This window comes from Tachysurus vachellii, chromosome 6 (assembly GCF_030014155.1).
Source record: "Tachysurus vachellii isolate PV-2020 chromosome 6, HZAU_Pvac_v1, whole genome shotgun sequence".
Lineage (NCBI taxonomy): Eukaryota > Metazoa > Chordata > Actinopteri > Siluriformes > Bagridae > Tachysurus > Tachysurus vachellii.
This window is the reverse complement of record NC_083465.1, coordinates 12,059,539-12,074,377: the sequence shown is the minus strand read 5'-3', so window position 1 is coordinate 12,074,377 and position 14,839 is coordinate 12,059,539. Positions and strand designations below refer to the sequence as shown.

Genomic DNA, 14,839 nt, shown 5'->3' with positions numbered 1-14,839 from the left:
TAATCATGGAGCTGAATAAGCCGAGTCATTTCATGGTCTGGGAAACATATAGTTTTCATAGATCTATCATAAAAGGTGTCATCATGTAGCTTATGCAGTTTATGGTAGTTATATAAACACAGCACCAAGGACATGATTACATGACTCAGGGTTGAAATCCCAAATTATTAGAACGAACTGGCTTTGCAAGCTGAAATATTAAAAGAAACTGTTTTCAGCCCTTAAAGAAAAATCAATTACGTGTCTTTATTGTCCTTATACTAACCATGCCTTTATTACAGTTAATGGTAACTAAAAAGGTTAGTTCTAGTTGTGCGCACTCTTCGTTGAACAGCTATTCCTAACACACTGAATAAACCATTTAGTCAATTTGCAGATTGCAGATACGATCTCTATACAACCCAAAATATACACCTGAGCAGTTGTGTATTAAAGGTAAAATCCTGTATAATTGGCTCTCTGGTAGAGCTGAGATTTAAAATGCACCATTTTCTGGTCACTAGCACAGAGCAAGCACTGAGGAGCTAAACTGTCTCTAGACTTCAACAACCTGAGAGTATAATAAAAGAAAATACCTTCATTAGCTTCAGAGTACAGGACCAGAGTTCTGATGCCATATTTGTATAGAAGTAAACAACATTGTTACACTGCAACTGGGAGGGAAATAAACTCAGCAATTTCTTGGGCATAATGCAGACTGGATCACACGAGTGGTACATCATCTGTGGTCTGAATGGAGCGCGTTTTTGTTCACATCAACAAGCCACTGTGTGCAAAATCTATCCATCAAGCTATTACTAGCACTCTTGTAATTATTGCTATTAGCGTTCAATTTAGAAAGCTTCTGCTTTATAAATGCATGCCTACTGCCATCTAGTGCTTAGTTCTTAAAGAAAAACTGATTCGATTCAATTCCAGTCTCTTATGCTTTTGCAATCGCAATTTTAATGCTTGCTGGCAAGTTTCATCTCAAGGAAATGCTAGAGCAACTTGTCCTTTCTGTGTGTTTCTGGCAGTGAATCTATCTAGAAGTCCTTTAGAACTGCTGGGTGCTGAGGGAGCTGCCACATAGCTGCATCACTTAGACTTCTGCAGCACAAGATCTTACACTCACTGCTTAATGCCAGCATAGCTGTTTGTCTTGATTTCACAAAAGTCCATACATTAAATAATCCTGTATCTCTTGTAAAATGGTAGCACCGTTTCTGTAGAAAACCCAAGGAAGGCTTCCTCTGGGTAAAGAATGAAAACAGCACATAGGAGATAAAACATCAAAACTGCAACTACCATTCCACCTAGTACTTCTTCCATTTTATGGAGTTTTTCCAGAAACATTTTAAAAACAGAAGACTCTTGTAACTGTGTGTATGACCGAGAGAGAGAGAGAGAGAGAGAGAGAGAGAGAGAGAGAGAGAGAGAGAGAGAGAGCACAAATGAAAGAGAGAGAAAGAAGAAAGGGGGGTGTGCGCAGAGGCAGGCAGATGGAGAGAACGTGGAAAAGACATAAATCTAAATTGAATCTATGCTTCAGGGCTGTCCCACTAACCTGGGAGAAAATTTGAAGTGTTCCAATGAAAGCATGGCCAAGATGAACATCAAAATATATAACTACATTTGTTATATTGACACACAGACAATAGTGAAGCTAGACTGAAGCTCTAACTACATTCCAGTCTGATGATTTGATAGTCTACACGTTGTTAAGTGCAGCTCTCAGTGTAGATATATGGAGATAATGCCTGATATTCTTAACATAAAACTCAATAAGTCAGATGAGGCTGTTGAACTCTACACAATATATGCTAAAATCTTCATTAAAGACCGACTGCGGATTATAAACAAACCGTGGTACAGGGTACATACTGAAATTGTCATTTATATGCACGTTACATGAAACATATTATGAATAATGCGCATGCGAGCTGGCATCTAATAGCATGGTTACCATGACAACAACAATCTTACGAATCCTGTCAGAGTGTATCAAGCAACTAATGTTGCTTTAGAATGACAGCCAAGGTTTCACTTGCAGCGTGGTGTTTTAACACGTTAAATGTACTCAAATGTCTTACTGAACAGAAGGTCATTATATACAGTCCCCTCTGAAACGATTGGAAGGGCAATGCCAAGTTTTTTTGGTTTTTTTTTGCTGTAGACTAAAGCCAGTTGGTGTTAAAATCCAAATATTACATTAATATTATTATTATTATTATTTTTATTATTATTATTTTTAAGAGAATTTCAGCTTTTAAATGACAGAAAATCTCTCACTTTATAACAGAACCAATAACCAATATTTAGCCGAGCAACTGCCAGCTGCCAGCTGTGACTGCCAGCTGTTTCTTGATGTGCACTTTTAGACATATAAATAACTGTACAGCTTCTCTTGCTTTTAGCTTTCAGTTTCACCTGTTACATGTTACAAAGACTACTTTTGTTGTTACAAAAGTATAAACCAGAAAGCTGTCTATGGGAGAAAAGCAAGCAATGTTGAAGCTGAGAAAAGCGAGCATAGTCAATACAACAACCTGGAATATCCCCTAAAAGAAAGAATCCACCAGTTTACTAACAACCAGACAGTGAACTGGGCAGGTGATGACAAACATTGTGAGAGCTGTGAAAAACCAAAAAGAAGACCAGACTGACTGGAATTAAGAAGGAAATACAGAGCATACCATACCAAATGATAGCAAAGTCAAAGAGTGGAGAAAGGATGGATCTGCACATGATCCAAAACATACAAGCTTATTTGTGAAACATGGTAAAAATGACTGCTTCCAAATTAATGAGGAGGAACTTCATGTAGTAGGACACTGATCGAAAACACAGTGCAAACTCAAAGGACTTTATCAGGGGGAAAAAAGTGGAAAGTTTTAAACTGGCCAAGTCTCTGAGTCACTCACCAGTAACTCAACTAAGCAGCTTTTCACCTCCTGAAGAGGAGAGTGATGGGAGAACCCCAAGAAACAAACAACCGAAGCTGTATTGGGTGGACAAGGAAAAGTAACACTGCCACATATCCTTCTTGTAAGGATGCTTTGACCATTAAAGACTTCTAATAAAGCTCCTCACACTTCCACATTCCCATTCTGAAACTTGCAGCTACTCATGACCAAGGTCACGTACCTGTAGCATTGCCTGTTTTAAAGATAAAGATACAAAACAGCAGGGTTCAGTTAAGAAGGTTAACGCAGGGGATGTTGTGGCAAATGTTTCAGCACCTCAGACGTCTGTTGAGCCTGTAGCAAGCGCATGTTCAGTCTGTGCAGCTTAGTCCATCACAGTCCTCCGTCCAGGCTTTCCTACTCTGCTTCAGCTGCTGCTCCGTTGGTATTATGTTTTAAGTTGTTGACTTCATAATTTGAGACTACTTAAGTGTGCTGAACGGCAGTACGGGCAGCTTCGACTTCTTGATGCTCAACTGAGTGCGTTCATGGGTGAGTTCTTAGTCCACTTTGTGTTTTGCTGTGATATTTCTGTTAAATGTTCTTATCCTGACTATGAGCTTGATCTGCCCCTTTGTTTAGCTTACAAGACTTGGAAACACTGTAAATGATTTGCTATTTGATATGCTGTGTATACTTACTGGTAGGTGTGTAACTGCCAATTATGTCATGGTGTAGGAGTTAAGGGAAAAGACTTGACAGTCATTTGCATTTTAAATTATTTTTTTGTTAGTTTTTTTTTGTTGTTGTATTTGCCTTGGTCCAACCCGATTTTCTCCTTGATTGCTTTGGATGTACAGCAACTTACAAATGTATTTTATGTATTTTATATCATATCCCAATATATATCTTTTTGAGTAAACTCCTTAGTTTGTGTCTCATTCCTATCTAACACTTATGACACCATATATCATTCCATCATTCCACTCCACCTTATATAGAACTCCTTTCCTTTACTTATGTCCTGTGGCCTAAACTTCATACTGTGTTCAATCAGGTGTATGTGTTCTGGGAGCAAGGAAATCTAATATTTGTGAGATAGGTGGTGCAGGTGGTGCCAACAAGGACTGTGGACATACGGATATGCAAACAACCGGAAAACAATGCTTTCACAACTTGGTGCCAGAGCATACTGTAAATACAGATATCAGAACCTCCAAACGTCCATGACCACTTTCTGCACTCAAAGTGTGTCATTATACAAACACATGTGCAGAATGTGTGTAAACATTCCGATCACGAAAGTTAACACTTTCAAAAGGTTTGTATGCCTTCTATTTAACGGATTATTAAACGCATTATCCGCCTTGTTCAATCACAAATTTAATTCAGTTTGCCCTCAATCGCTTTACTCCGTTCCAATTAAGGTGTCAAGATGAAGGGTGTTGTTTTAACTGAGCCATCAATTATTCGGCTGCAGGCAAACAGAGCAAATGAAATCTGTGGGAAACAGATGAGTAGCTCTGAGAGGGTGCAAAATGGTCACTGCGGACAGCTGACTCAGCTGGTTAATAAAGATGTTTGACAAGGTCTTATGAAAAATGTAATTATGAACACATTCTCAAGCTTAGCCATAATCTATAAGGTCACACTCACCTTCACATTTCCACCAATCAGGTCAGGCGGCTCCTCATCTGTCTCCAAGGCAACGTTGATGGTGGCGAACGGCCGACTGGCCATCTGCTGCATCTCTCGCAGGAGTTGCTGAGAAAGTAGAGGAGGAGCAAGATAATGGAGCAGACGTACAAATACACACATTCACCCACAGACATACTCTACTTTGTGTGCAGATAAAGGCAAGAAACAATTATTAACAAATCACTGACAGTGAAACAAGCTGCCTGTGATATGTAAATATGCACAAAAACTGACCTTTTGAGAATCAAATTGAACATATAAATCTTGGGTTTCGGTGAGAACAAATGACAAAAAAAGAGCAAGAGGAAAAACAGACAAAAGACCCAAACAGAATTAAATCTCACCACAGTAAAAGCATTCTGTATGTAGCGCTGCTTACTTTTTCTCTGCCGCTTCAAGCTCACAACACACAAAGAAGGAGTTTGAAGCTCACAATACTGTGCGCTTTGATGTACTACAGAGCAGTAAAGACGGGAGACTCGTACTGATCCAGCATTAGGAAACGTTTCTGAATGTGCAGTGGTTGAATATGAGAACGGAACTTACACTTACTCAGCCTATTATACCTTTCAACTTCAAGTGAACTACACACAGATGAGATTTCCTTACTTGTGTAAAGCTCTTACTTATATCTTACAGAAGAAATCCAACTGAGGTCACAGACGATAAACCTCATGGACTGAAGTATAGGGATTACATGGGCACTAAATGAAGCTGTGTGGTACGGGGTCATGGATATCAAACTGGTGTAGACTTGTATAATCTGTTCCCATGCACAAATTTTTATATATTTAGCTTGGATAAATCCTACATTCTAATAGATTAATATTAACATAATAATAAATATCCCGCCTCCACCTTGTGTGTGTGGAGTTTGCATGTTCTCCCCGTGCCTCGGGGGTTTCCTCCGGGTACTCCGGTTTCCTCCCCCGGTCCAAAGACATGCATGGTAGGTTGATCGGCATCTCTGGAAAATTGTCCCTAGTGTGTGATTGTGTGAGTGAATGAGAGTGTGTGTGTGTGTGTGCCCTGCGATGGGTTGGCACTCCGTCCAGGGTGTATCCTGCCTTGATGCCCGATGACGCCTGAGATAGGCACAGGCTCCCCGTGACCCGAGGTAGTTCGGATAAGCGGTAGAAGATGAATGAATGAATAATAAATATATCACACAAGATATTTGTTTATATAATCTGAAACAGAAAACCAGTAAAGGGGGACGTGTGAAGTTTAGACAAGACAGGAGATTTCTTCTGTTTCTGATTCTACTGCACTTGGTTCTCTTTTTGACATTTACATAATTCATGAGCTCAACCATGTGACCTCAAATATGACTCTCAAGACTAAAAGATAAGCAGACGCTGGTAGAGATTATCCGAGGACATTGTAAATATATTCCTTTAATGATGCCTAATTTAGATCTCGAATTAATCCTACTCTGCCCCAAAGACTACTGATTAACGGATTTATTATTGCCTTATAGCAAAGAGTGTGTGTGAGTGAGAGAGACCACCTTGCATTACGTTAACAGGAAGACAGTTAACATCCATAACCCGGCAAGTTCCTGCCTCTGGATGTGTGCATGTATTTTTGTGAAATGAGGGGAAAATGGGGAGAAACGGAAGAAAAATAAACTGACCTTGAATAGAAATGTGTCTTGAGACATGCCTCATATGCTCAAGGAGTTTTGTATGCATCATTTCCTCACATTCTCACACACTTAATAACCCCACAAGTGAAACAGTGCTGGCTAACTGGAGTGAGCTGATCCAATAAAAACGTGCACCAAATGGATGAAGTCACCTTGAGACTTTCTGCATTTTCCTTATTGCCCCAACTCCTCAAACATACTGGCAAACGAGGATGGCATTGTATAATGACAAATCAACAGAGGACCACCCCATCTGAACGTATGCATAAGCTTCAGGACATTTTTTGGGATGCCGGAGATCTGGTGGAACATTTCTCTGGATATTGAGGAATGTCTGACTAAACACTTCGAAATGCTATGTGCAACCTTTTACGATACACCGGAGAAGACACCGTTTCAAACACAGGCGGTCAACATTTCAGCAAACAGTTTGTTCAGCACATTAAGTGTAGTTGAGTGATGCACTGCGGCCTGTTAAAAATGCACTTTTAAACTGAATGCATTCATCTTTAGGGATAACGTTAGTGCCTGGAAGAAATGTAAGTAAGAGGAAGCACTTCACTTTAGCACAGAGAAATATAGAGAAATATTCCCACAGGGGTTCACTCACAGGCCATGTCTGTTTAGTGCATTACATTGGAGAATGAATGAAAACGTATAGATGGAGGACAATGAAAAAATTAGATCTATTTGTTTTCCTTTAAGTATTGTCCTTCGAAAGCTACATAGGTATTTTATTTTACTTATGATTCCCAGAAGACAAAATAATACCAATTTACACAAAGAATACTGTTCAAAAGTTTACACCCCTGGCTCTTAAAGTAATGTGTATTGTTGTTGAGTAACAGTGAATGTCTGTAATTATAATTATTTTGTAATTGTGAACAATCCCTCAGTTGGATCTCAAAATCATAGAGCTGCTATTGGAAAGCGGTCAAATACAAAGATGCTGGAAAATAATTTTTCTGAAAAACATTGTGTAGTTTCAGTGCTCATTAGAACTTGATCACAAATCATATAAACTGTCATTGATCATCCGGTTAATGACACACAGCATGAAGAATCAGGTGTATGGAAACTACTGAACCGGTTCATTTGTGGTCAATTCTGTTATTATTGTCTTGTGGACAATACAGAAAGATTTGTTAAGTGAAATAATTTATTCAGGTTTTAATGAAGAAACTTGACTGGCAGTTTAACAAAGGAAAAGTTTGCTTGAAAATTCCGATTCTTTGGGGTGGTATTAAGAGATGTCTGCAGTGCAAACACATATCGAGGTTATATTCAGTACAGCTGCTGCTAAGACACTGACCTCTCTTCGTCGTGATGCCCAGCAACTCTGCTTGATCTTCCACACAACTGCTGCCACCAACAGAAGGGACAGGAAACAGCTGCAACAAACAGCAAAGAAGGAAGAAAAACAATCATTCCTCTAGATGGAATCCAAATTTAATCTTTTACAACCCAAAATGTTCCATTAGTAATAAAGAAAAGGATGAAAAATAGATTCACAATATGCACAACGCGAAACTTTCTACCTTCTTTATTAAGGTAAAATGTAAACTTTACCCATGTCTGTGACTTTGCCTCACAGATACTCTTGCATAATTGAATATTTCTAGGTTTGTATATTCATTTATGTATGTGGAGGTGTGTGTGTGATTGTCTCTCTTTAATAACCTGTCCCGGTTTGCTCTTTCCTAACTCATTTTCACTTAATGCAACCAAAGGGAGTATGGAAGATGATACTCAGCATTCTCCATGATGCCATTAAAACAATTGTGCAGTCTATCAGGATCTGATGCGCATCCTATTTGTTTAAGTTCCTATCCCTGTAACAGGGAATGCCCTCTCTCTATACAATAAACATCTCTCTCTAAACATCTCTATGGCTTTTTTTTTAAGAAACCCAGGCAGAGGGTTCATATTTATTGGCAGAAAGCATGCTCCACATCACAAAGTCATTTGGAATTCCAACTAATGCTAATAACTGGACCAACAAAAATAACCCCCTAACAAGAATGAAATGCTCCTCAGAGAAAGGGAGAAGAATCTTTCAGGGCCAGAAACTGCTGGAAGATCCAAACATTTTACACAAGTGTGCAGCAGGCAGAGATAGATCAAGTGGTGTAGGCAGTGGAACTCAAGTGGTTAAGGCTCTGGGGTGTAGATCATGGTTCAAGTCCCTGCACCACCAACCTCCCAAAAAAGTGCTTAAGTCTCTTGGCTGACCCTATGCTCTGACTCCTATCCCCCAAAAGTTGGGATATGAGATGAAGGAATTTCACTGCATTGTAATGTATTTGTGATAATAATAAAGTCTTTTATTCTCACATACTGCCGTGACCTCATTAGTAGACCTGAAAAGATACAGATGGTGTGACCACCCTTTTTTAGACTTGACGGTGCCCAGCAGAATTTCTTGCAAGAAAAGGACTAGCGGTCATGGCATGTTTGGTCCAATTCAAAGGAGGCCATGCACAGTTGAAACTCCCTCGTGTACAAGCAAACAAACCTGATTGTAACCAGAGCCTTGAAACACATTTATCGGAGAACACAGTACAAAAGTGTTTTGCAGTGCAGTACAAAATATTTTTCGTCTGAGGCTCTAGACACTGGAATTGGCTCAGGCACTGAGACTTTTGAGAGGAAGGATGTGCCAGTCTCTGGCCAGACTGGCAGCTCATTTCCTTCTGTAATGCACAAGATAGGGAGTTGTGTTTTTCTTCTAACTGTGTCAAGGGGCAATGGACAGAGCAGCCTACACCAATCTACAGAGGCAAAATATATACACAATTAATTTATGGAAAACCGACTGTTGAAAAACCAATGACAAAATCGTTGGCATTAATATTAATATCCCCATTTGTCTTAGCCGGGTTTTCTCGATATACATGCTTCCATTAGGGAACATTATTAGAAGACATGGGATTAGCTTCCATTGCTATGCCGACGACACACAGTTATACATCTCCTCAAAACCAGATGAAATAACTAAATTGTCGAAATTAACTCAATGCCTTAGAGAGATAAAAGACTGGATGAGCTGTAACTTTCTGTTGTTAAACTCTGATAAGACAGAAACACTACTTATAGGCCCAAAAACTAGTACACAGAAACTCTCACAACTTAATTTCCATTTAGAGGGATGTACTGTTATTAGTAGCTCGACAGTGAAAGACCTGGGTGTTATATTAGACAGTAACTTGTCTTTTGAAAATCACGTCGCGCAAACCACAAAAACAGCTTTCTTCCACCTCAGAAATATTGCCAAGCTGAGAAACATCCTGTCTGTATCTGATGCTGAGAAGCTAGTTCACGCTTTCATGACCTCTAGACTGGACTATTGTAATGCATTACTAGGTGGTTGTCCTGCATCTTTAATAAATAGGCTACAGTTAGTCCAAAATGCAGCAGCCAGAGTTCTCACTAGGACAAGAAAGTATGACCATATAACCCCAATTTTATCATCTCTACACTGGCTACCTGTTAAGTTTAGAATTGATTACAAACTGCTGCTACTTACGTACAAGGCTCTTAATGGTTTAGCTCCCATGTATCTAACTAGTCTTCTAACACGTTACAATCCTTCACGCTCTCTGAGATCACAAAACTCAGGACTTCTGGTAGTCCCCAGAATATCTAAGTCTACTAAAGGCGGAAGAGCGTTCTCTTATTTAGCTCCCAAACTTTGGAATAGTCTTCCTGATAGTGTTCGGGGCTCAGACACACTTTCACAGTTTAAATGTAGATTGAAAACTCATCTCTTTAGTCAGGCGTACACACACATAATACATCCCATAAATAAATATTGTGCACCATCACACTAGACTTGCACATTCTTATGAACAGCAGATATGTTAATCCCTCTGCACTGCTCTTCTCTTCTCTTTTTCTACCCATGCCGAGACACCCATGCTAAGATCGTCTTCCGTGCGTTGAAATTTCTGGACCTCCACTGAGACAAGGCTGACTCTGTGAGAACCCTGAGACATCTACAGATCTACCGGCTCCAGTTGGACTCTGTGATACTTGTATATTTGTAACCACACCATCTAGTGTCACCCATATGAGGATGGGTTCCCCTTGAGTCTGGTTCCTCTCAAGGTTTCTTCCTTTACCAATCTAAGGGAGTTTTTCCTTGCCACTGTTGCCTGAGCCCTCAGACTTGCTCATTGGGGACAAATACACATACACACATACATACATACATACACACTGTGAACTGTATATATCTTGAATTTTTATTATATTAATTCTTTATACTTCTCCTTATGTTTATCTTTTGTTTTATGTTTATGTTCTGTAAAGCTGCTTTGTGACAATGTCCATTGTAAAAAGCGCTATACAAATAAACTTGAATTGAATTGAATTGAATTGAACTGTCCATGGTGCTTCTACTAACAATAACAACTGAAAAAGTCTGAAAAGGGTTTCAAGCATTCACAAAAACAGTTGACGCTTGTTACGATTTGAAAACTCCCAAACATTCTGCTGACACCACTGTTCTTTAGCTGTAAACAGAATGCCAAGAGAAGTGCAATAAAAATGTAAACCAGCTCTTTTCTCTGCATTCTGGAAGGAGAGGCAAGAGCTGCCTAGCTGCCCATTTGGCTTTGGGCAGCCACTTCCACTCACAGCGGGAGCCTAAGGAGCACGCTGGGCCAGGGAACAGGAAATGCCCAAGTTCTCTGCTGACATGTTTACAAACATCCTGCAGGTCCCTATTAAAGATGGGGTCCTGCCAGCATGGTGGTCATCAGCCCCTGAAGTATCCAATTGGGCTGCAGGAATAAAAGCAAGCTCAAACAAGCTTGAACAATATCATGTAGCCATTACAAGGCAGAGCATTCTGAGTGTAGAGAGAAGAGGTATATGAATGACATGATGACAGTGTGTCAGCTGTAAAACACAGGGTAAGCATGCCTCCTTCCTGATGCCTACATCGTGACTGTCAGTCAATTAAAGTTGGCATACTGAAATGGGGCTTCTCAGTACTACACAAAAAACTGTTATCTCCAGAGTGAAATACTGAAATAGATAGTTTGAATGAAAACTCCCAGACCTGGAACTAAAGAATTGGATCATAATAAGTTTGGTTAAAATCACTTAAACGGAGTCAGGAAAGAGATGCCCACTAAATGGCCCACTGCAATTTAACATGATAACTCTACTAAACCTGATTTAAGCATTCATTTCTGGTATTTAGCATCTATTTTATTTCATGAACCAAAAACAATACAGCTAACTAGACTCATGCTGGCATGACTAACACTATATGTAATGTAGGTATTAAAAAGCAATGGCCGCTGCAATTTAACAACGCAGACATTCCCCAAGGTGTTCTTGTGCGGTAAGTATTCAAAGATGTTTAAATAAAAAACCTGTGTTTTTTTCACTGTGGTTAGACATCTAGCAAAAAGGGGTTTAAAAGAAAGGACATTTAGAAGCCACATATAGTTAAACGGAATAAAAATTCTCACACACTTGCACATGTGCAAAGGCTGAGAGAGTGCAGAGACAATGTAATTTATCACAGCGCATAGACTGACAGAACCAATGATGTAGAACCATACTTGACCACTGTGTGTGTGTGTGTGTGTGTGTATAGAGGTGTACTATGCAACACACACACACACACACACACACACACACACACACACACAATTTTAATCCAAATAAATTGGTGAAAACAGAGACAATGAGGAACATCTGGGAACATTTTACATGGGTGTTAAAGTGTGTGTGTGTGTGTGTGCGCGCTCTTATTCTCAAGTCTAGGTTAGTAACATATTACTGGGAAATCCAGATCATAAAACTACATAACACACTCTACTGAGGAGGAGCAGATACACAGACATTTTTACAGTTGTTCTGTGTTGGAAAGAGCGTACATTGATATTCTTTCAATAGAAAGACGATGGGGGTTGGAGGGGGGGGGGGGGGGTGTTGGTTGATCTTACCTGAAAAATGTGACAAAGAACTGTACTAGATCCATGAAGTTACTGTGCTGGGAAAATGCAATCTAAAAGAGAAGGAAAGATAAGAAAGTTCAAAACAGCCACATGCAGTATGCTGCATATACTGTACCCACTGTGTGAACCATCTAACATTATCACTGGGCCAACATTGCCACCTGCTGGCTGACGATATTCACCAACCTCCTGTTCTCTGAATAATGACTTCTCTAATCACTTCTGAGCTGTTACCATGTACTGATCTATTTTTTATTTTTCCAAAAGTGAAATTTCTATTCTAGGCATCAAGGGGGTGCGGGTGTTAAGAACCATTACAGATTTCTCTTCAGATGAATGCACATGCATTTGCCATATTCACTTCACGCACTGTGTAGGAGTTCTCATTCTAATGTAAAATAGAGCTTACTGATAAAACCAAGACAATATTTGCTTCTGTTTAAGAATCATAGATTCGTTTTCAGATTCCCTGGCTTGAGATCAGCAGTGTTCATGGTGAACAGACATCCGCTTTCTCCTCTTTAGCATGCATAGTGTAAAGAACGTACTTTCTATCCAGTACCTGGAGACCGAAAGGCAAATGGGATAGATATGTAACTTGTGGGCCAGTCTTATTAAGACAATGATAGTTATGACTGATTAATTAAGAACGCCGATTTCACAAATGATTCCAATGTCAATAAGCATTATGCCATCATATAATGCAAAGAAGTTCAATTTGTTTTTCTGAATAAGAACAGAGAATGCAGCAGGTCACTTGAATGACTTTTACTGCAACACATGCTACTGAATGGTACTGAAATCCTGGGAAAACTGCCAGTCAGAACAAGATTACACCTGGATTATGTTCACAGCTGAAAGAATTAAATAATTACAAGTAAAAAAAAAACTTGGTGGGAAAAAAGGCTTATAAGTAAGCCAAACAATTAACTCATATGAGGGAATAAACAGCTGAGGAGGAAAGAGAGAACTTTTCTCATATTGCACCATGAATTATGTCAATATTCTAGATTCAAATAAAGCTCTAAGACTGCTATGAAGTGTGCTCCCGTATTTAACTTGATCTAAAATCAAGAAAAGGCTCCCGCTAACTCGGCTTCTCTTGCAGTCATATAACATATAGAATGACGGCATATGAAAGGTTCTCACATGCATACACGCGAGTGAACACACACACGTACATGAGCACATGCACACACGAGCGCGCACACACACACAACTGCTGGCCAAAATCTACAGACACCACTGAGCCTTTGACCACATGCAAAGAAAACTACAGAAGGGAAACAGAAGGCTGGAATCTTCCTGCTATAGATTGTGATGAAAACATACTTCAAGTTTCTCATCTCCCTTTCCGTGCCATCTCCTTTATCTTTCTCACTCTTATTCGCACAATTTCAAGCACTCTCTCGATCATTTGCTTTCTTAAGAAAAAAAAAAAACAAGAAGGAAACACAAAATAAAACATGTTTCAACTTAACATTCCATTTGACTCTGATTTCCCTCCATGTTTACCAAAGACCTTTGCAACATTACTTTTCTAAGGCCTCATTCAGAGGAACATTTTCTCCTCTTTCTTTCCATAAGCTTCCCCTCGTTTCACAAAAGCTTCTCTGTCTTGAACAAGCTCACCTTCTGACTGACTCTTCAGATTCTTATGATCTTGCTTATCCGCATGAACTCTTTTCCTGAGATGAGAAGTAATATCCAGAACTCAGACAGTTGGGTTAAATGGGAAACATTGATGAGAGAAAGTGCCCTTTTGTTTTGTGTGTGTGTGTGTGTGTGTGTGTGTGTGTGTGGGTGTGGGTGTGTGTGTGGGGCAACCAACACACACACTCTATGTTAGTCTCCAAGAGCAGGGGTGGAGAGGAGAAGGAGAGGAAGAGAGGAGGAGGGAAAGAAAAGCAAAGAAAAATAGCTTCCAGACCAGAAAGCCAGGCCATGAAATACAGAAGATACAAAGGAGGGAAAAATAAAGAGAAAGAGTCAAGTCTTTCTTATCAGGGGTGAAACTAGAAGGGAGCTTGTCGGAACACAGCCACTCTTAAAAAGTGATGAACTCCACCAGATCCAGGCAGCACAGTCAATGATAACCTTGCAGACATCAGCTTTAATTGCCAGGTCACATTATACTTATATAAACCCTGGGGTTTCATTTATAAGTGTGCACAGAACAAGTACGCAATCTGTGCACAGCAGTCTCCCATATGCCCAAGTAAATTACATGGCCATTAATAAATCCGGCACGTTCTGAATTCATTTGCAAGAAACGCTCTTAACTCGTAAAATCCTATTTAAAAAGCACAAACTGCTCAAGGTGCTGCCTGTTAAAGATGGACAATGAACATGCTAAAAGAAGAGAAACTTCACTTACTACACAGTGTACACAATGCACCTTAACACTCAGATTTGCACAGGACCTTTTAAATTGAAATGTATTACTTTATTGTAACTAGCATTTATTGTATGGATGTATTATTGCTTAAGTTTGTGGATGCTCCCATTTCCCACTGGGATGAATAAAGCATCTATCTACCTATCCATCTACCTCTCCATCCATCCATCTATCTCTTACTGATATAGAATATTGTAGTATGAACTCTATTTTATATAATCTATTTATATTTCTG

At 39.5% G+C, this 14,839-nt stretch overlaps 1 protein-coding gene across 2 annotated transcripts in view; it reads right to left on the bottom strand.

Annotated features, from left to right (window-relative positions):
• The window catches only part of atrn (attractin), a 52,826-nt gene that overhangs the window by 5,407 nt on the left and 32,580 nt on the right, over positions 1–14,839 (bottom strand). For both annotated transcript variants that reach the window (XM_060872258.1, XM_060872259.1), the window contains exons 25-27: positions 12,195–12,256; positions 7,544–7,622; positions 4,542–4,649 (exon numbers count right to left, since the gene is read on the bottom strand). In XM_060872258.1, coding sequence (XP_060728241.1) covers positions 4,542–4,649; positions 7,544–7,622; positions 12,195–12,256 — 249 coding nt within the window. The remainder of the gene's footprint in view (positions 1–4,541; positions 4,650–7,543; positions 7,623–12,194; positions 12,257–14,839) is intronic.